General features: G+C 39.2%; 1 protein-coding gene across 1 annotated transcript in view; it reads right to left on the reverse strand.

The window, feature by feature from the left end:
- WNK3 (WNK lysine deficient protein kinase 3) overlaps positions 1-22,052 on the reverse strand; it is a 191,038-nt gene that overhangs the window by 36,051 nt on the left and 132,935 nt on the right. The window contains exon 16 of the mRNA XM_075539190.1: positions 19,855-20,798. Within this exon, the coding sequence (XP_075395305.1) occupies positions 19,855-20,798 (944 nt within the window). The remainder of the gene's footprint in view (positions 1-19,854; positions 20,799-22,052) is intronic.

Here is a 22,052-nt window from a genome sequence, read left to right on the forward strand (position 1 = left end):
AACACCTAGGCATACGTGCACCCCTGGACTGAGCCCATTAAACTGGCGAGATGTCTGGCTAGTGAACCCTCTGCAGCCTGAACTCCTTTTGCCCCTCTGGCAGGCAAGCATGCATGCACCTGCAAGCCAAAAGCCCTATGCTCAAAAGGTTCAAGCAACATATTGTGGCTCAAAAACCAGCTAAACTGAGCACTTTGTTGCCAGCTGCCTCAAGACCCCCATCTCCCAGTCAGCACCCTAATTAGTCTGCAAGCCATCCAGAGCAACAACCTGCCTTTTGAGAAAGGTCTTGCTACTCTCTTCTCCATAGGCCACCTGGGCAGTGGGTGTTAGATACTGTTCCCTCTCCCATCTTGGAGACTATTATTATCTGAAAAGAGTGAACCCTGCCCTCTTTAAAGCTGGGTGACCTGAGGTCTATTCCTTTAAGAAAGCCATTTACAATTAGCCACAATCGATTAGAATTTGGGTCTCAGAGCTATCTCAGCCACCCATAGCCCCCAACCCCTAGCCTGAAGTGCAAATATGCCCTGCCATTCTAAACACCCCCAAGGGAAGAACCACTCACCCCCAGGCACTATCTCCAACTGCTCAAAAGATTTCCGCTCCCCACAGCCTTGATCTCTCGTAGAATACAGTCCAGACCCCAGTTCTTTTGTTTCTTTGTTTTTTTCCTTTTCTTTTTCCCCTCCTTCTTCAAAACAAAGTATTATACTATTCTTAAAATTGTTTCTTAATTCGTACTTTCCTGCCTGTTGTCTTCTTAAAATATATATACAATTTTTCAATTCACCACATCTAAGATCCCCAAGTCAGCAATAGCCCCAACTCTCAACGAATACTTCATTTAGTTCACCCTAAACCACCCCAGGCAGCTCAGAGATATAGCCTGCCCCTAGGCAAAGCTTATATTCCACCTCCTCTCTCTAAGCCATCCCAATAAAAGCTGTCCAGCCCTGCTATCCTCTCCTGTTTCCTTCTCAGAGTCCTCTGCCTCTTGGAAGATGTGAGCCCTACCCCATCACAACCACTCAACCCAGGACCACCCTGAGAAACTTCTCCATATCCTGTCATTCCATTTAATCTCCTCTCCTCCAGGTCACTGCAGAGAATAATAATAATACACATTCAAGTCACCCCAAGTAGCTAAGCAGGGGGAAACCACTCATCCACTAATACTGATTATACCTATGCACCTGTTTCTTGCCTTTTGGGCTTCGATCACAAGTCCTGAATACAACAAAGTTCCCAATCCTTCTTCAAAAAACATACCTTTCTCTTGCTCACATCAGTGATAAATCTTCTGGGCAAAGCTTCGAGCCCAAAGAAATACTAAAAGCTCTTCTTTTTCTTGTTTTATTTTTTCTTTAAATTTTAATTGAAGAAATTAAAACATGAAAAAATTAAACATTAAAAATTTATAGTTTTCAATTGTTTTCTGCTCTTCAATCTGTTTTTTCCCTTCTCTTCTTAAAAACAAACGCTCTTACAATTCTTTATCAATCATTATTACCCTTTCCTTTGTCCTTGAAAATTAAGAAAAAAATTATCTCTCGCTTTTTCTATTCTTATAATTCGCCAATTAGCACTACTTGATTCTCCCTCCCCACCCATGTAATACTTTGCCTTCCATTCTCTGATCTCTTCCCTAGCCCATACTCAATTTCCCCACCTGATACTTCAGAGCATCCACCATTCCTTCATGACACCACCTAACACAACCAACTACTCCTCCACAGCACGACCTCCCTGCCATCCCTAATGGCTACACTAAGATGTCAAAGAAACAACAGAAAATATTGGTTCACACAAAAAAACAAGATAAACAAATACAAATAAGTGAACAGCACCCAGGTGTAAAAGAGATGGCCAATATAAAAGAGGCTGTAGAACGATCAGCAAACTATTCCTGAAGAGTAATGCTTGCACACATACAACGGATGGCTATAGTCTGAGAGGAAAATGGGAAGAACAGAAAGGCTGTGAATTTCACTACAAGCCATACAAGAAAAACCCCAAACAGAGACGTAAAAGTCAAACACTACAATAACAAGATTAAAGTATAAAAGAACAAAGAAATAGAATTGGAGAAATGAAAACCCAAATTAGCGAGTCTGAAGAAAGTCACTGGATTCCAATCTAAGAGAAGAACGCGCAACAACAACAAAAAATGCAAAGAAGGCCAAGGAAAGCCTAAGAACAATGTGGTACACAAACAAAAGGAACAACCAATTTCTAGGGATTCCAGAAGATGAAGAAACAAAAAATTCTATAAAGAATAGTCCAAGAACTCCTGGAAGAAAATTTTCCACACTACATAAAGGATGAAAAGATAGCTACTCGGAAACCTGAAAGAACCCCAGTGAGGAAGGATTCCAAAAGGAAAACTCTCTCAAACTATCTAACATCAATGACAAGTAAAATATTCTAAGAGAAGCCAGAGAAAAATAATACTTGCAAACAAAGGAGCAGCAATTAGAATAAATTTGGATTTAACAGCAGAAACCATGCGGGCAAGGCAATGGAGTGACCTACATAAATTCTTGAAGGAAAAAGACTCAACCAAGAATCTCCTACCCATCAAAATTATTACTCATATATGACGGTGAAATAAAAGTATTCCCAGACAAGGAAAACCTAAAGGAATTTGCAAAAACAAGATCACCGCTACAAAAAATACTAAACGAAATAATATGACCCCCCCCCCCAAATCAACAGCAGCAGCACACAAACCTGAAACCAATATACAAGAGAATTCCTAACAAAAACCAACACATTCAAAGCAGCATCCAAAACAACATAGAAATCTAGGAAGAACAAGGAAACTAATCACACACTAAATATACAAACCCACAAATACAAATCAAAATGACAGTAGCAAACACAAAGATATCAATAATCTCAATGAATGTTAGTGGGCAAAATGCACAGTAAAAAGACAGTAACAGAATGGATAAGAAAACAAGACTCATCAATATGATGCTTGCAAAAAAACTACCTCAGAAACACAGACAAAAACAGACTGAAAATCAAAAGGTGGACAGAAGCTTGCCAAGCAAATGACAACAACAACAACAAAGCAGGTGTGGCAATATTAATCTCTGAAAAAATAGAATCCAAGGAAAATAGCATTATAGGACTAGAATGGACACTGCATAATGATTAAAAGCCCAAGAAGATGTAACCATAATAAACATATATGAGCCCAATGAAAGACCCTCACAAATCTTAATCAAATCCTGACAGAACTGAAGTGAGATATAGACAGCTTGACAATAATATGGGAGATTTCAATAAATCATTCTCAAGGATAGACAGAATTAGGAAAGAAACTCAATAAAGACACAAAAAATTTAACAACACCATCAACAAACATGACCTCATAGATACATCATGACCTCCTAGGCATATACAGAACACTTCATATAACAAGAAAACAGTATAAATTCTTCTCCCAAACACATGAATCATTTTACAGAATTGACCTCATACTGGGCCACAAGGCGTGCCTTATGATAAAAAAATGAGACTCTAGAACCTATTTTCTCAGATCACAATGATATAAAACTAGAAATCTACAATACAATGAACAGAAATATAAAGACAAACACATGTAGAATGAATAACATACTACTTTAAAAAGACTGGATAGTTGAGGTAAGGAGCCTCAGGATGTAGCACGGAGTCACCATCCCACACCCATATACCTGTCCTTTCATTTATGATCCAGTAGTAAACACATAAACACAGTAACACAAAGGAATCTGGAGAAACTAGAGGGAAATCACCAAATTACTTTTCTCTGATTGTATTAGTCTGGCTACTTTAAAGAAACAAATCCACAGAAACATGTATAAGAGAGAGTTTTATATAAAGGTTAAGTGCGCATTAAGAACGCATCCCAACCCAGTGCTGCCCAAGCCCACAAATCCAACATTATAATCCATATGTCCAACAGTAATCCACAAAGTCCTCCTCCATCTCACAAAACACACACTATGATGCCGACTGCAGGAAGAAAGGCGAGGCAGTGAATGTTTAAGCATCTCAGTACTGGCAGGGGTCTACACACGGCTGCTCCAGCACTCAGGGCTGCATTGGGGTAGGTCCATGTGGCTTCTCCTTGGAGATGTCTTGCAGGAAGTCAGCCTTGCAAGCTGAAGCAGGGAACTGATAAGGCAGCTGCATCCTGGTGTGAACATCACAAAGCAAGAGACCCTAGAACTAGAAAGCGGAGGTTCACGAGCCATTTATCACTCCACCCTTCACTTAACCCCACATGTGTTTATCCGCCAGGTTGGCACAATAAACTAACTCACTGATATACTTGGAGGGAAACTCAATGCTATTTCTATAGGGATTAACCTATAATTGAAATTGGGCCAATATAAATTGCTATCTTTGTTTAGGCAAAATGTGTTATGAAATTTATTTGGCTTGTTTTTGTTGTTACTGTTTCCGCTTCTTGTAAACCTTTTGCTCCAAATGTGTGGCTTCCTGTCCATTTTCAGTCTGTGTGTGGAGATCTGGCCCTAGGTGTTGTGGTTCTCCCCTTCTCCCCTGTTGCACCCAATCATGTGGGTGGCTCATGTGTTCATGTGGACTGCTTTGGGTGCTGTGCCTGGACATGTGTTTGGGGGCCTGGTGGCGATGCAAGAGAAGATGTCACTGGCTAAGTGTTGTAGACACAATTTACCTACATACTGCAAATTCAAGCTTTGTTCAGCATCTGATCATCAAAGGGGAGAAACTAGGATGCGGTTTAAAAGGCAAATAAAGGAAACTGTGGGCCTTCCCTAGTGTGTTCCCACAGGGCTCTGTAACCTAGAGTCCCCACCACCACTGCTCAGCGCCTGTCAATCGGTGTAGCAGGCAACAACTGCAAAATTCAATGGGCTTCTCTCCTTTTATTCATTTAGGAGAAAATAATGACCACAATTCCCTTTGGTAATTGTAATATGGTCCCAGTTCTTCTGATATTTGTTTCTGCTGAGTAATTATGGTCTCTATATGAAAAGGTTAGAATAAGGATTGCAAAATTTTCAGTGATTTTGTTGTGCTCAAGAGCTACTTTGGAGTGTGGTGACAAGTGAAACACATGGAAAGATGACTTTATGTTATTCTTAAGTATTTTTGCTATGCTGCTTTCCAAATATGTATTGCATTAGTATGGTGATTTGAATTCTGTGAACTATTTAGGGATCCATTATCAATTACTAAGTCTCATCAATTTGCCTGTTGTTCTTCAGGAAGAGTTCATTGCTGCTTGACAGCCATTCTCTGCTTTATGTGAAATTTTGCTGAGAATGTCTTTATTTTCTTTGCAGTTTGCTATGTGGACAGGGGTGGGATGTTTGTTGGCTCTTTTCTGTTTATTTACCAATTTGTGCATGATTTGTTATCCTTTATACTGTAATCAGTAAATATAGCTTGGTAATAAATAAGTAAATAAATAAAATCTAAAAGACTAGAAAATAAAATAAAGGCATACAATTTGAAAATTCCTTGAAACAAATGAGAACAATCACACAACATATTAAAACCTATGGGACTGGGGGATGGACAACAGAAAAGGGGGTGAAGGGAGACGCCGGATAGGGCAAGATATAACAAAATAATAATTTATAAATTATCAAGGGCTCATGAGGGAGGGGAGAGCGGGGAGGAAAGGGAAAAAAGAGGACTTGATGCAAAGGGCTTAAGTGGAGAGCAAATGCTTTGAAAATGATTAGGGCAAAGAATGTACAGATGTGCTTTATACAATTGATGTATGTATATGTATGGATTGTGATAAGAGTTGTATGAGTCCCTAATAAAATGTTTAAAAAAAAAAGAAAACCAAATTCGAATAAATGAAAAAAATTTAAAAGTAAAAACAAAACAAAAACAAACAAACAAAGAAAACCCTATGGGACACAGCAACAGCAATCACCAGAGGTCAATTTATAGCAATCAACACACACATGAAAAAATAGGTGATATCTAAAATCAACACCCTAACACAGTACTTTAAATAATAGGGAAAAGCACAACATAAACCCTCCAACAAGAAAAGATAAGAAATCACAAGGATCAGAGCAGAAATTTTAACAATTGGAAAAATTAAAAAGTAGCCGATATTTTAAAAGGATTAACAGAATTAATAAACCATAGGCAAACTTAACAAAGGGAAAAGAAAAGTGGCAAATACCTAGAATAATATGGAAAGGGTAGCATCATAACAGATCCCAATTAAATAATAATACACTACTATGAAAATCCATACTCCAACAAATTTGCCAAATGAATACATAGAAATACCTCATCCACTCAAATTAATGTAGACAGATTTCGAAAAACACAACAGACTCATTACAAAGAAGAAATAGAGATGGTTATTACTTCATGGTGAAGAAAGCTGATGGCACCCGGCTATCAAAAGATATAGCGTCTGGGGTCTTAAAGGCTTGAAGGTAAAGAAGCAGCCATCTAGCTCAGAAGCAACAAAGCCCACATGGAAGAAGCACACCAACTTGTGTGATCACAAGGTGCTTAAGGGGTCAGTTATCAGGCATCAAAGAACAAAAAATCATATCATTGTGCGCTCACCTCTGTGACATGATCGCTGAAGACAAATGGGTGCATAAGCAAATGTGGTAAAGAAAGCTGATGGTACCCGGGTATCAAAAGATATAGCGCCTGGGGTGTTAAAGGCTTGAAGTTAAACAAGCGGCCATCTAGCTCAGAAGCAACAAAGCCCACCTGGAAGATGCACACCAGCCTGTGCGATCACAAGGTGTCAAAGGGATCGGGTATCAGGCATCATCAGAACAAAAAATCTTATCATAGTGAATGAGGGTGGGGAGTGCGGAGTGAAGACCCAAAGCCCATTTGTAGGCCACTGGACATCCCCTTGCAGAAGGGTCTCGGGGAGGAGACAAGCCAGTCAGGGTGCGATGTAGCAACGATGAAAAATACAACTTTCCTCTGGTTCCTAAATGCTTCCTCCGCCCCTCCCCCCCCACAATCATGATCCTAATTCTACCTGCAAGTCTGGCTAGACCAGAGATGGACACTGATACAGATAGGAACTGGAAACACAGGGAATCCAGGATGGATGATCCCTTCAGGACCAGTGGTGTGAATGGCGATACTGGGAGGGTAGAGGGAGGGTGGGTTGGAAATGGGGAACCGATTACAAGGATCTACATGTGACCTCCCTGGGGGATGGACAACAGAAAAGTGGGTGAAGGAAGACATCGGACAGGGAAAGATATGACAAAATAATAATTTATAAATTATCAAGGGCTCATGAGGGAGCGGGGAGGGGGGAGGGAGGGGAAAATGAGCTGATGTCAGGGGCTTAGGTGGAGAGCAAATATTTTTAGAATGATGAGGGCAATGAATGTACAAATGTGCTTTACACAATTGATGTATGTATGAATTGTGATAAGAGCTGTATGAGCCCCTAATAAAACGATTAAAAAAAAGACACTTCAAACCAAAAAAAGCCCGGGACCAGATGGCTTCATAGAGGAATTCTACAAGTATTCAAAGAAGAGCTGCCACCACTTCTACCTTGACTATTCTAGAATATAGAAAAGGACAACAAACTCTCAAAATCATTCTATGAAGCAAGCATAACCCTTATACCAAAAACAGGCAAAGACCTCACAAAAACAGAAAACTAGAGACCAATATCATTTATGAACATAGACTTAAAAATCCTCAACAAAATTCTTGTCAATAGAATGCACCCTCCACCACCACCACTACCACCACCACTACCACCACCACCACCACCACCTCCACCACCACCACCACCACAAAAAAAAAGAATGCACCAACATATCAAAAAATAATTCACCATTACTAAATGGAATTCATACCAAGGAAGCAAGGATGGTTCAACATTCAAAATAATCAATGTGATCCACCACATAAACAAAGCGAAGAGCCAAATCCACAAGATCATATTAATAGATGCAGAAAAGTTATTTGACAATATCCAACAGCCATTTCTGACAAAAAAAACACCCAGAAAATAGAATAGAAGGATAATGCTTCAACATAATAAAAGCCATGTATGAAAAAAACAACATCCAACATCATAATCAATGGTGGGAAAATACCTTCTTTAAGAAAATCGAAAAAACTAATCACCAATGTCATATGGAAAGGGAAGAGACCCAGGATAAGCAAAGAATTTCTTACAAAGAAGAAACAGGTAGGAGGTCTCGTAGCACCTCACCTAAAAACCTACTACATAACCACAGTAGTCAAAACAACCTGGTACTGGTACAATGATAGATATATAGGCCAACAGAACAGAATAGAAAACTCAGAAGTAATGCACCTACCTACAGTAACTGACTTTGACAAGGAACCCCAAACTACTACGTGAGATAAAGACAGCTTCTTCAACAAATGGTGATGGCTAAAATGGATCTTCATACGTAGAATGAAACAGGACCCATCTCTTTCCCTAGGCATAAAAATAAACTCAAGATGGATTAAAGACCTAAAGGTAACCCCCAGAGCCATCAATGAGAAAACTGAGAGAAATTTACTGGTCCTATTGCAGGGTATATATAGGCTACCAAGTATAGGAAAGGAAACACACAGTAAAGACAAAACAGATTACTAGGGCCTTCTAAAAATAAATCGCTTATGCATCTCAAAAGACTTCATCAAAAGAGTAAAACAAGAGCCCATAGCTGGGGGAAAGTTATTACCAATTGTATAATGGACAAGGGTCTAATTATCAAAATCTACAGAACTCAGTAAAGAGTAACAAATGATTCCAAAAAAAGTGGGCTAAAAACATGGACAGTTCACTAAAATGATACTCAAATGGCTAACAAACACATGAAAAATGCTCACAATCACTAGACATCAGGGAAATGTAAATTAAAACTACAATAAGGTAAGACCTAACACCCATAATGATAGTCCAACTTAAAAACAAAAATACTATAGATGATCTGGAGAAACTGGAACTTGTACACATTGTTGCTGGACTTGTAAACATGTACAACCACTATGGAAAGAAATACAGGACTAGCTAAAACAAATGGGAATGGAAATCCTATATGATCCAGCAACACCCCTAAAAGGAAGAAAATGAAGAGAGGAATGCTCTCCAATATTTATTGCACCACAGTTCACAAAAATAAGAAGCTGGCAACAGCCCAAGTGCCCAACAGTAGACAAATGGATAAAGAAACATAAGCCGACCCAAATATCAGGCAAAACACCCAATTTTACTACAATAACTGCATTAAAAATGTACTGGAAAAACTCGACTTACACATGAGTATATACAGCATGTATTAACTCCTAAGAAATAACAAGCTAAATAATAATAATTTTTAAAAGCACAGATACAGAAATGGGTTTGGGGCTCACACTAAATCCTAGTTCTTAGCTTAATCCTAACTTAAGAACAATTCATTCTTACATCATGACCTTGATCAAAACTTGCCCTCAGCAAGGGAACACAGAAGATATCAGTGTTGCAGCAAAACGTGGTGAAGAAAGTAGATGGTGCCCAGCTAGCAGATAAAATAGCATCTGGGGTCTTAAAGGTTTGTTTCCAAACAAGCAGCCATCTAAGTGAGATGTCAAATAAGCCCTCATGGAAGAAGCACACCATCATCAGTCACGGAAGAATTGGAATTCAGATAATCCAAAGTCGAAGGAAGGATTAGTGAGAATCCAATGTGCAGAAGGTGATGGAAGACAGTGGAATCCCAAGATTCATTTGAGGAACTAAGGGAAACAAGCCTCCGAAGAACTCCCCCTATCTAAAAATGAGGGATGGGAGGAAGGTGGACACTAAACAGAGTGCTTGGGAGAGATGAACAACAGAAAACATGGGGGAAGGGAGATAGAAGTAGGTGTAAGAGATTAAAATAGTAACAATGTACAATGTATCAGGGCATTCTGGGGTGGGGAGGAAGGGGGGAAAAGAACTGATACCAAGGGCTCAATAGAAAGTAAAGGTCTAGAAAATGAAGGCAACATATGTAAAAACATGCCTGATTCAATTGATGTATGGGTTGTGATAAGAGGTGTAGGAGCCCCCAATAAAATGATTAAAAAAAAGAAATGACTTTCTCTTTTAAAATAACAGTACATTTGAAACAAAAAAAATTGTACTCTGTCACTATTTTGGAAGAAACATGCTCATCATCTTAATCTCTAAATGGAAACAAAGTAACTGTGAAAGCCTACAGTTAAATTGTATTTGTGCTGTTAAGTCAATTCCAACTTTCAATGCTATAGAGAGTCACTGAGTTTTAACTGAAGTATACTGGTGACTCTCTGGGGTGCTTAAAGACACGGTATCCTTATGATGTTTTCCCATATTCTGAGATGCCCTGTGTACACTGAGAACACAGCTGCATTTGTTAAGATTTGTCCCAAAGAATTATCATGTTATTGTCACACTACTTGCCTCATTATATATAAAGCTGTACTTTGGAAACAAATTTTGCCTTTGGATCATCAAAAAGAAAATGAAAATGAAAGGCATAAATCTGACTTGAAAAAAAAAAGAAAAAAAATCTGACTTGAACAGTTAAAACTTTGTCAGTATAACCTGCCCCCCCTATGATGCAGGCTAGACTAGATCTGGTTTCTAAATTTTTCTGTATTTTTGGTTTGTATTGTTTATATGTTTGTTTTTTTATGTTCATATAGGGGTGTATCTCAGAGGTGTTATGTCATTGGTGGTCACCTTCTTGAAATTGTGTTATATGCTTTCCCATTTTCTGGTATAAGAAATCCAGGATTAATGAACCCATAGGGACAGCAAATAGAATGAAGAAGGTCAGGGGACTGCAAAGGCCAACGTTGGTGCTGGCAAAAAGAAAGAATAAAGATTCTATAGTGACTTGATCTGTGCCAGTTATGTAGATTTTTCACCAGGCAACTAATAAACTATAAAATCTTTTTAAAAAAAATAGATAAAACCCCAAGTTTTATTAGGCAAATCTGCTGCACAAAAGTTCATTAGAGTATTGAAAAGCAAGGGAGTTACTTTGAGGATTAAGGCGTGCCTAGTGCTAAGCCATGGCATTTTCAATGTCTTCATATGCATGTGAAAGTTGGACACTGGATAAGGAAAATTGAATCAGAATTGATACAGTTGAGTTGTTTTGCTGGAGAAGAATAGTGAAAATGCCATGGACTGTTAAAAGGACAAACAAATCTGTCTTGGAAGAAGTACGGCCAGAGTGCTCTTAGAGGCAAGGATGGCGAGACTTTGTCTTACATACTTTGGTTATGTTGTCAGGAGAAATCAGTCTCTGGAGAAGAACATCATGTTTGGTAAAGGTGAGCAATAGTAAAAAAGAAGGCCTTCAAGGAAATGGATTGACACCATGGCTGTAACAATGGACTCAAAAATAGAAACGATTGTGAAGATGTGCAAAACCAGAAAGGTTGCTATGGTTTGGAACTACCTGTATGGCACTTAATAACAACAACAATAACATACAATTTTACAATTCTACCAGCACCTAAAAATATGTTTGAGTATATATATCCATGTACATAAGCATATATGTAAGTACAGGCAATCCCTGGATAGAAAGCATGTGACTCAAGTAAAACTCATACTTACAAAGCCCTCCCTCTATTCCTAATAAAACTTCTTATATTAAAAAATTGTAGCAAATACACTGTTCTGTAATAGCAAATGGGTTCTACCCTTTTTGCCCATCAAGACTTTATTATTACTGTATTATTCTGTTAAAGATGTGTTAGTGTATCTAAAAGTGTTTTGAAATGTTTTATTATACATAAAAACTTATACTAAGATAAACATTTACTGATATTGGACATGAATTGTTTCAACTTATGTACAAATTTAACTTAAAAACTGTCTAGAAATGGCAATCATTTTTAATCCAATGACTTTATGTACGAGGGTAAATTAAAATGAATTGTTACCAGGGTTTCAATTCATACATGCTGTAATAGTTAGGTTTATTGTGCCAACTAGGCTTCCACAGGAACATCAGGTCACAGATTGATTGGAGGGCAAAGAGATAAATGGGTTTCCAAGGCTGGTCCCCTTCTCTTTTGTCCCCTGGTGATTGGACCAACATGCTGCTGCTTGAGCTAGTTCTTCGCCTCAATTGTTTGCTGTATTACCTGTGGGCTGAGTCAACCCACGGATCGTGTTGATCTTTCAACACCTGTTTCACCATGCTGCTGGTAGATCCTGTTGACTGGTACATACATGGCTGGAGCTTGAGACTCTATGGGGCCCTTCAGCTAATGTCTGCTGCTGCCCCACCCTGCTGTCTGCTCCCTGTAGGCGACTCTACCTGTCTTGACTGAAGGAAGACTCTGCTGCTTCCTTGACCTTGAAGCTACAATTGAAGGACATTCAGTATATTAACTGTTCGATGAAAGTGAATTGAACTGCTGTGTGGACTAGTTAGCTGCTATATTCCTTCTCGTTGTATAAACCTATATAAATTGATAGATAGATATTTAGATAAAATCTAAGTGTCTTGGTTTTGTTTCTCTAGAGAACCCTGCTAACACACATTCAAAAGTTTATGTCAAACAAAACGTGCTCAAAGATGTCTCAGTGATCAGTAGATGGTTATAAACAGGTTCTCTCAGAAATATATTTCTCTAAGCTTCATTAGAATACCTTAAAAAAAAGTCCAATCAAAAGATTAGCTTCCTAGGAACAGATCAGAAGGTTATTGAGATTGCTTTTATAGCATTCAAACGGGGAATTTTTTTTGCTTTAGCTCTATTAAAACAAATTGGTTTATTTTTCACAGTTTCACCAACACACAATTCATATATCATATATTTTAATAGTTCAATCACACTCATATGAGCTGTATAATTAATCACATTTCTTCATCTTTGTACTTATTGTTAGCTCCCCACTTCCTGCCAACCTCCTTATCATACCCCTTTGAATCTATTAATCTACTTGTTGTCTCTATAGGTTTACCTCATCTGGGTTTCATACACAGAAAAAATATAAATTTACAAGACAAAATACAAACAAATGGACCAACAACAGAATGAAACAAAGAAAGCCTCAATCACAAAGTAAGGTAACTGGAGAGGGGGTTCAGGGGAGGAGGGGAGATCAAAGGGAGATATCAAGGTACACAGAGAGAAATAAAGTGTTTGGGAACTGATTATGGAAGCAATGGTATAATTCTGCTTGACAAGACTGAAGGATGACTTGACATTTGGGTTAATTCCCAAGTATGAATAAATGGAAAGACCAAAACAAACATAGATCTAGGAATGGCTTTTGGGCTCATACTAAATTCCAATTCCAACTTAAGAACAATTAGTTCTTACATCATGGCCCTGCTCAATACACGCCAGCTGGAAGGAAACATGGAGGAGACGGGTGCTATAGCAAAATGTGGTGAAGAAATTAGATGGTGCCCAGCTGTCAGATAAAATAGCACTTAAGGTCTTAAAGGCTTGACTCTGAACAAGCAGCCATCTAAGTGAGATGTCAACCAAGGTCACATGGAAGAAGCACACCATCATCAGCCACTAAAGGATTGTGAAGCATACGATCCAAAATTGAAGGGAGGGATTAGTATCAGAGCCTAAATTGTGAGAATCCGAAGTGCAGGCTATAGATGACAGTCAGAGCCCAAGATTCATTGGTGGAATGATATAGGAAATAAACCTCTGGTGAACTTCCTCTATCCACAATTGAGGGATAGGAGGAAAGTGGTCACTAAATGGGAATGTATTGATAATGTGAGTATAGAGTGCCAAAGGCAAGTAAAAAGTTGTCAGCAGATTCCCCCTAGGATGCACGCTGGGCCTGTTCTGGTTACCAAAATGTTTTTTTTTTGGCTGTATTATTTTGTTTTGGATTGTACCTATTAGGGGGTATCTCAGGAGTGTTATTTCATTGGGGGGGGGCCATGTGGTATGTGATTTTTTGTTTTGGGGGTATGAAAACCAGGACTGATGAACCTATAGAGTCAGCAAGTGGAATAAGGATTTATGGGGGTGGCGGACATGAAGGTGGCCGACGGGGGTGAATGGGTGATGCCATCAATGAGTTCATACAGAAAAATAATGTTTGGAATCTGATTGTGGTATCTAATGTACAATTCTGCTAGACATGATTGAAATATGGAATGATTGATATATGTATTAAGCCCTATTAATAAAAACCAAAAACAAAGCAGAACTTATTAAAAGCTCAATCAATTATAAACTGGATCAATCTTGATAGATATTCTTGAATGACACAGGATGATCATGGGAGCTATGGAGAAGTTTTCAGAAATTTTAAAACTGCATTAGTAAGAAAAATCCAGGGAAATTGAACAAAGGAATTTTTTTTCCATCATGCAATTCATTCTTTAAGCAAGGCATGCCCTATGAGAAGTTCACTGGGAAACCCTACCCTATCTACCCCACATCCTCAATCTTGCCCCTTTATACCTTTTTATTCTCCAAACTCAAAGGACATTGAAAATGAACAAATTTGGAGTCCCTTGAGGATCTCCGAACTGCCATTCTGACATGGTTTAAATAGAAGATTAAATAATTATTTGAGGAAGGGTTAGTGAGATGAAAACAACACCTTCAGAAGTGTGTATTCCTAGATGGAAGATTAGCCAAGAAATAATAGCTTCACATTTAATATTTTTGTTTTATAAAGGTTCCTATGAGTTTGTAAAGGTACTGTATATACTCGTGTTTAAGCCCAGTTTTTCAGCATATTTTTTTGGTTATTAAAAAAATCATTTTATTGGGGGATCGTACAACTCTTATCACAATCCATACATACATCCATTGTCTCAAGCACATTTGTTGCCATCAACATTCTTGAAAACATTTGCTTTCTATTTGAGTCTTTGATATCAACTCCTCATTTTTCCCTCTCCCTCCCCACTCACCTCTTCCTCATGAACCCTTGATAATTTACAATTATTATTTTTGTCATATATTACACTGCGCGACGTCTCCCTTCACTCACTTTTCTGTTGTCCACCCCCCAGGGAGGAGGTTATATGTACATCTTGTAATCAGTTCCCCCTTTCTACCCCTCCACCCTCTTGGTATCGCCACTCTCACCACTGGTCCTGAAGGGATCACCTGTCCTGGATTCTCTGTGTTTCCAATTCCAATCTGTACCAGTGTACATCCTATGGTCTAGCCAGATTTGTAAGGTAGAATTGAAATCATGGCAGTTGGGGTGGGGGAAGCATTTAAGAACTAGAGGAAAGTTGTATGTTTCATCATTGCTACCCTGTACCCTGACTGGCTCATCTCCTCCCTGCGACCCTTTTGTAAGGGGATGTCCAGTTGCCTACAGATGGGTTTTGGGTCTCCACTCCGCACGCCCCCTCATTTACAATGATATGATTTTTTTGTTCTTTGATGCCTGATACCTGGGCCCTTCTATACTTCATTGTCATACAGGGTGGTGTGTTTCTTCCATGTGGGCTTTGTTGCTTCTGAGCTAGATGGCCGCTTGTTTAACTTCAAGCCTTTAAGACCCCAGACACTATATCTTTTGATAGCTGGGCACCATCAGCTTTCTTCACTACATTTGCTTATGCACATATTTGCCTTCCGTGATCGTGTCGGGAAGATGTCAACACATTTTTAATGCAATTTTTGTGGCAAAATTAGATGCCTTGGCTGATATTTGGGTCAACTTATACTACAGTATATATGGTACTTGTTGGCTTACACTTGTAAATACGTGTGTATACAGGAAAAAATGGAATAGATAATGTGATTTTTCATGAACTTTCTGAAGGGTGTTTATATGCATGCATTTGTATGTATATATATATATACATTATCTATTCCATTTCATATATATATGAAAACACTTAGTGGACACAGTTTAGAATACTTCTTTGCTATAACTGAACATCTTGGAGAATTGCTTCTCTGGCTGTGAAGGCTTAGAACCATAGTCCTGTGGGATAACTTTGCAAACTGGATAATATATAGTTCATGAAGTTTATACTCAGCATCCTAATTTTATGAGTGGTAGCTGAAGTCTCAAAAACTTCCAAGTACCCATGAAAGATATAACCATAAGTGGATGTCAATACTCTAGAACAAAAGAGAAAGAAAAAAAAACAAAACCTCAAAGAAGAAACTAGTCTACAGGACTAATAGTATACACAAACTCTGGTTTCATCGACTTTAAAACCAGAAAAACTCGATGTTGCCTGGCTATCGCTACTGATCCTTCTGATCAGGGTCACAATAGATGAATCAGGATATAATGTGAAGGCAATGTGGAACAGAACTCTAAATTCTTAGAAAATGTAAAAATTACTGAACTGGTTGAGATTAGAGGACACCCTCAGACTATGGCCCTGAGATACTCTTTAAACTTTTAACCAACTGTAACCAGGGAAATCACTTTTAGTTAAATAACAGATTGTTTCACAAAATAAAAATGAATACTATGCCCCCTTTAAGCAGTATGTGAAACCAAATGATCAGTTATTCTTTTCAAACAAAAATGAGAAACTAAGGAGACAGGGAAGGTAGATAAACAGAGTGGACAACCAGAATGGAAAAATATAAGAAGGTCATGCACCATTAAAAATGTAACTAATGTCACTAAACAATTTGTGTATAAACTGTTGAATGGGAACCTAAACCATATTGTACACTGAGATAGTTAAAGTTTATTGTGCCAACCTGGCCGATAAACACATGTGGAGTTAATGGAAGGGCGGAGAGATAAATGGCTCGCTGAGCGTTGCCTTGCTCGTTCTTGGGTCTCTTGCTTTCTGATGGATGGACCAGGGTGCAGCTGCCTTAGCCAGTTCCCTGCTTCAGCCGTAAGGCTCACTTCTTGAAAGACATCCTTGAGGAGAAGCCAGGGATGGACATGCTCACTGATTTGGGTTTCCTCCTTAAGTCAGCCTCATTGCATGTGTTTTATGAGATTGAGGAGGACTTTGTAGATTGGTGTTGGACATATGACACAATGTTGGACTTATGGGCTTGGACAGCACTGGGTTGGGATGCTTTCTTAATATATACTTACCCTTTATATAAAACTCTCTCTTACACATATGAGTTTCTGTGGATTTGTTTTCCCAATGTACCCAGACGAACACATACACTGTCATTGAAAATAAAACAAAATATCTCTTTTTTTTTAAAGAAAGAAAAACATACAGCATACATACATTCCTGGGGTGAGATCCAGGTACTATGGCAGGGGTCAGACTCAATCCAGGGATACATATGGCAGCCAATTAAAAAGGAGGGGGAAAGAAAGAGAGAAAAAGACATGGGTAGTGGGGGGAACAGGGCACTAACCCACCCAAGGGGAGGGTGTTGTTCATATCTCCACAGGAGAGGGAGAGAGGGACCAGACCTCAACCTGGTGTGTCAAGATGTGAATGCAACATACCGGCATGAAGCAGGGAACCAACAGAAAGGTCAACGGAGCATGTCCCAATCCCAACTACATGGACAACCCTCCCCTCTTCCCAGAAGAATTCACTTCAGAGGAGAGCATTGAAGCTACAGTTTAGGAAGAGGGGTGTGTCTGATCAGAGCACACAGGAGCAACTGAAGAGAGAAGGAGAAAGAGTGGAACACATCCTGGTCCACCAAAACCCGAGAACGATATTCCTGTTCAGCACAGCCAATGCACAGAGAGGACCATAGGGCCGCTCCACCACAAGACACGATGCCCCTCACTGACCCATAGCATTAGAAAGGACAACACTGGAGGCACAGTGCAGGAATTGTGCCTGATCTGACCACACCACATCTGGGCAAAATGCTAAGGGGCGTGCAACAGAGCAGCAAGGGGAACAAAACAATGAAGTCCCAGGGGAATACAAAAAAATAGACATTGGGGGCAGGGCATGGCACCCCTTCAGACTCAACTGGAAAACACAAATAAAGGTCAACAAACAGACCTGGAACTAATTATAGGCTTTTCTTTCTGTTGTTGTTATTGTTTTGGGTGTTTTTTCTTTTGTTGTTTTGTTTTGCTCTGCCTTGTTTTTGTGCTTATTATTGTCTCTGCACGTTTATCTAGATAAGAAGGAGGGATAAACAATCTGGAGGAGAAAACAATGGGACTGATGGTTCCAGGGGGACGCAGGACAGAGGGAGGCAGTGGAAAGGAAGTGGGTGTTCACAAACCTAGGGACAAGGGAACAAGTGATTGAAAATCGATGGTGAGGAGGGCATAGGATGCCTGGTAGGGCTTAATCAAGGGCAATGTAACCGAAAGGAATTACTGAAACCAGAATGAAGGCCAAACATGATAGTGGGACAAGAAGAAAGTAAAAGGAAACCAAGGCAAGAACTAGGAGGCAAAGGGCATTTATAGAGTTCTAAACACAGGCATGTACATATATTTATATGTTAAGTATTAAGGTAGCAGATGGACATTGAACCTCTACTCAAGTACTCCCTCAATGCAAGAGCAATTTGTTCTAATACCCTGGCATTCTGTGATGCTCACCTTCCCAACACAATCGCTGAAGACAAAATGGGTGCATAAGCAAATGTGGTGAAAAAACTGATGGTGCCAGGCTACCGAAAGATATAGCATCTGGGGTCTTAAAGGCTTGAAGATAAACAAGCGGCCATCTAGCTGAGACGCAACAAAGACCACATGGAAGAAGAACACCAGTCTGTGTGATTGTGAGGTGTCAATGGGATCAGGTATCACGCAACAAAGACCCAGAACAAAAAAATCATATCAATGTGAATGAGGGGGAGCAAGGAGTGGAAATCCAAAGTCCATCAGTAGAAAATTGAACATCCCCTTACAGAAGGGTTGCAAAGAAGAGATGAACCAATCAGGGTGCAGTATAGCACTGTTCTTTAGTGCCCCCCCCACTATCATAAGCCCAATTCTATCTTACAAATCCGGCTAGATCAGAGCATGTAAATGGGTACAGATAAGAGCTGACAACACAGGGACTCCAGCACAGATAAACCCCTGAGGACCAATAATGAGAGTAGCAAAACCAGTAGGGTAAGGGTAAGGGTAAGGTGGGGGGAGAAAAGGGAAAGGAGTGAAAAAATGAGGAGCTGATACCAAGGGCTCAAGTAGAAAGAAAATGTTTTGAAAATGATGATGGCAACAAATGTGCTTGACACAATGGATGTCTATATGGATTTTGATAAGAGTCCTCAATAAAATGATTGGGAAAAAAAGAAAAACATAAAGTATGCCTTAATTAATGGAACTGAAAACTAATAAAGGTGTGTTATAAAACTCTTGAAATTTCCATTTCTGACTAAAACTCTATCTGATAAGACCAAGTACATTGTGTTTCCTGACTCTCTTTCAACTGGAAAGTAGTGCACAATTATTGTGCATTTATATTTCTTTATGAATATTTATTAAATCCTATGCTATGAGAAAGTCATTTGTGAATGACCCATAATATACTCAGCTAAGACTTTTGGAATATAAGACATTCCAGTCTCTATCTTTGTGTATGTTCTCAGCACATTGTCTTGAAGAACATATGAAAGAATATTATATTAGATTTAAAAATATAAAACTATTAATGTGGAAATCTAAAAGTAAGTTCTCACTAGCCACTAAAACAATTTATTAATCAATTTCTTTTCTGTCATTAATACAGTAAGTTCAGAATTTACTTTCAAGTTCCAAGTTAATTTACCAGAAGACTCTATGACCAAAGACAGTTCAGTAATCCATACTAAATAGTTCTGGCCATATGAAGGTTGTCAGGACCTTCTTAAATATTTGTGACTTCAGAATTTTGTGGTAGACAACTATACCTTAAAGGACTGAGTTTTAGAGAAGGTATTTATTTAAAAGCATAAGCAAAGGGTAAAAAATTGTTTAGAAAGATTGGTACTTACATGCATACACAATTCACTTGGTAGAGGAGCTATCGCATTCAGTTCCCTTTTGAACACTGATATGTTAGCAGGCTGATTCACAGCCACATTGGACAGAATCTGACAGTCTGTCTCCTGAGAATTAGGGGACTGTGCAAGACTATCTTGAATTCCACAGTGACTTATAGGTACGACCTCTGTCACTGAACAGGAAAGTGCATCTTCAGTAGAGGAAGAAAATGGAGAGTCTGTGCTTTGGGTATCCTTCTGACTTTCAGAATAGATGTTAGATAAGTTATGTTCCTGATAGAGCAAGTTTCTTAATTTTTCATCAAGAGTTTTAATTCGGTTGTCAGCAAATTCCATTTTTGGAGGTCTTTCTCCATCTGATTCCAGCATAGTCGTGAATGGAAGGATAGTTCGTTCAAGGCCTGGGGTTTGAGTGGTAACGACTGTCTTAGGAGAACTTTCTTCAGTGTTCACTCTAATTTCTCCTTCTTGGGAAATAAATTCTGTATCCATAGTTGGCTGCTGCACTGGTAAAAACTGAAGCTTTTGATCAGACATACATGCCAGAGTTGTAAGAGAGCTACCAGCAATCTGAGTTGATTCTTCAGGATGGCCTATGAGTACATTAGCCTGACTGGCCGCTTGACAATATGGATACACAGGTAAGAATAAGCATTCTTGGTTTGTGAATTCCTCACATTCAACTGCAACAGCACAAACTGAAGTAGTAGTATAAGTGGAACTACTAGATACTAGTGTTATTACCTTCCTGTCATCTTCCACTTGATAAAGGGTCGTTGGCTGCTCAGTTTCTTTGCTTGAATATTTAGAAATCTCACCATCAATTAAATACTTGGGTTCTGATCTGTTGGCATGGATAAGCTGTTGGCATGGATTATTTTCTATAGTGCTTAGTGCATCCTGTGACATTTCCTTATTATTTGTATTTCTTGGACCTAAAAGAAAGACAAAGAATGGATGGATACCTATGTATTAATAAGCTCAAAGCAGTACCATAAACTCAAAAGGAACAGGAGACCTTTATAATTGGGGTAAAAATATGCAGAAAACAATCTGTCAAAGAAAACAAAACCTTAACAAATCATTTTATTGGGGGCTCATAAAATTCTTATCACAATCCATACATACATCCATTGTGTCAAGAACATATGTACATTTGTTGCCCTCATCATTCTCAAAACATATGCCTTCTACTTGAGCCCTTAATATCGGCTGCTCATTTCCCCCTCCCTCCCCACTCCCCCCATCTCATGAACCCTTCATAATTCATAAATTATTATTTTGTCATATGTTACATTGTCCGAAGTCTCTCCCACCCTCTTCTCTGCTGTCCATCCCCCAGGGAGGAGGCTATACGTAGATTCTTGTAATCAGTTCCCGCTTTCTACTCCACATTCCCTCCACCCTCCAGGCATCGCACTCTCACCACTGGTCCTGAAGGAGTCATCTGTCCTGGATTCCCTGTGTAATCAGTTGCTATCTGCACCTATGTACATCCTCTGGTCTAGCTAGATTTGTAAGGAAGAATTGGGATCATGATAGTGGTGAGGAGGAAGCATTTAAGAACTAGAGGAAAGTTATGTATTTCATCATTGCTACCCTGCACCCTGACTGGCTCATCTCCTCCCCACAACCCTTCAGTATGGGGGTGTCTGGTTGGCTACCAATGGGCTTTGAGTCTCCACTGTGCACTCACCCACATTTACAATGATATGATTTTCTGTTCCTTGATGCTTGATACCTGATCCCTTCGACAGGCTGCTGTGTTTCTTCCATGTGGGCTTTGTTGCTTCTGAACTAGATGGCCGCTTGTTTATCTTTGAGCCTTTAAGACCCCAGACGCTATATCTTTTGGTAGCTGGACACCATCAGCTTTTTTCACCACATTTGCTTATGCACATGTTTTTCTTCAGTGATCATATCAGGAAGGTGGGCAGCCACTGATATGATATTTAGTTCTTTGATGTCTAATAACTGGTCCCTTCGAAACCTCGTAGTCAGACAGGCTGGTGTGCTTCCTCCATGTGGGCTTTGATGCTTCTGAGCTAGAGGGCCGCTTGTTTATCTTCAAGCCTTTAAGACCCCAGACGCTATATCTTTTGATAGCTGGGAACCCTTAGCTTTCTTCACCACATTTGCTTATGCACATGTTTTTCTTCAGTGATCATATCAGGAAGGTGGGCAGCCAC

Source organism: Tenrec ecaudatus, chromosome X (assembly GCF_050624435.1).
Source record: "Tenrec ecaudatus isolate mTenEca1 chromosome X, mTenEca1.hap1, whole genome shotgun sequence".
Taxonomy (NCBI): domain Eukaryota; kingdom Metazoa; phylum Chordata; class Mammalia; order Afrosoricida; family Tenrecidae; genus Tenrec; species Tenrec ecaudatus.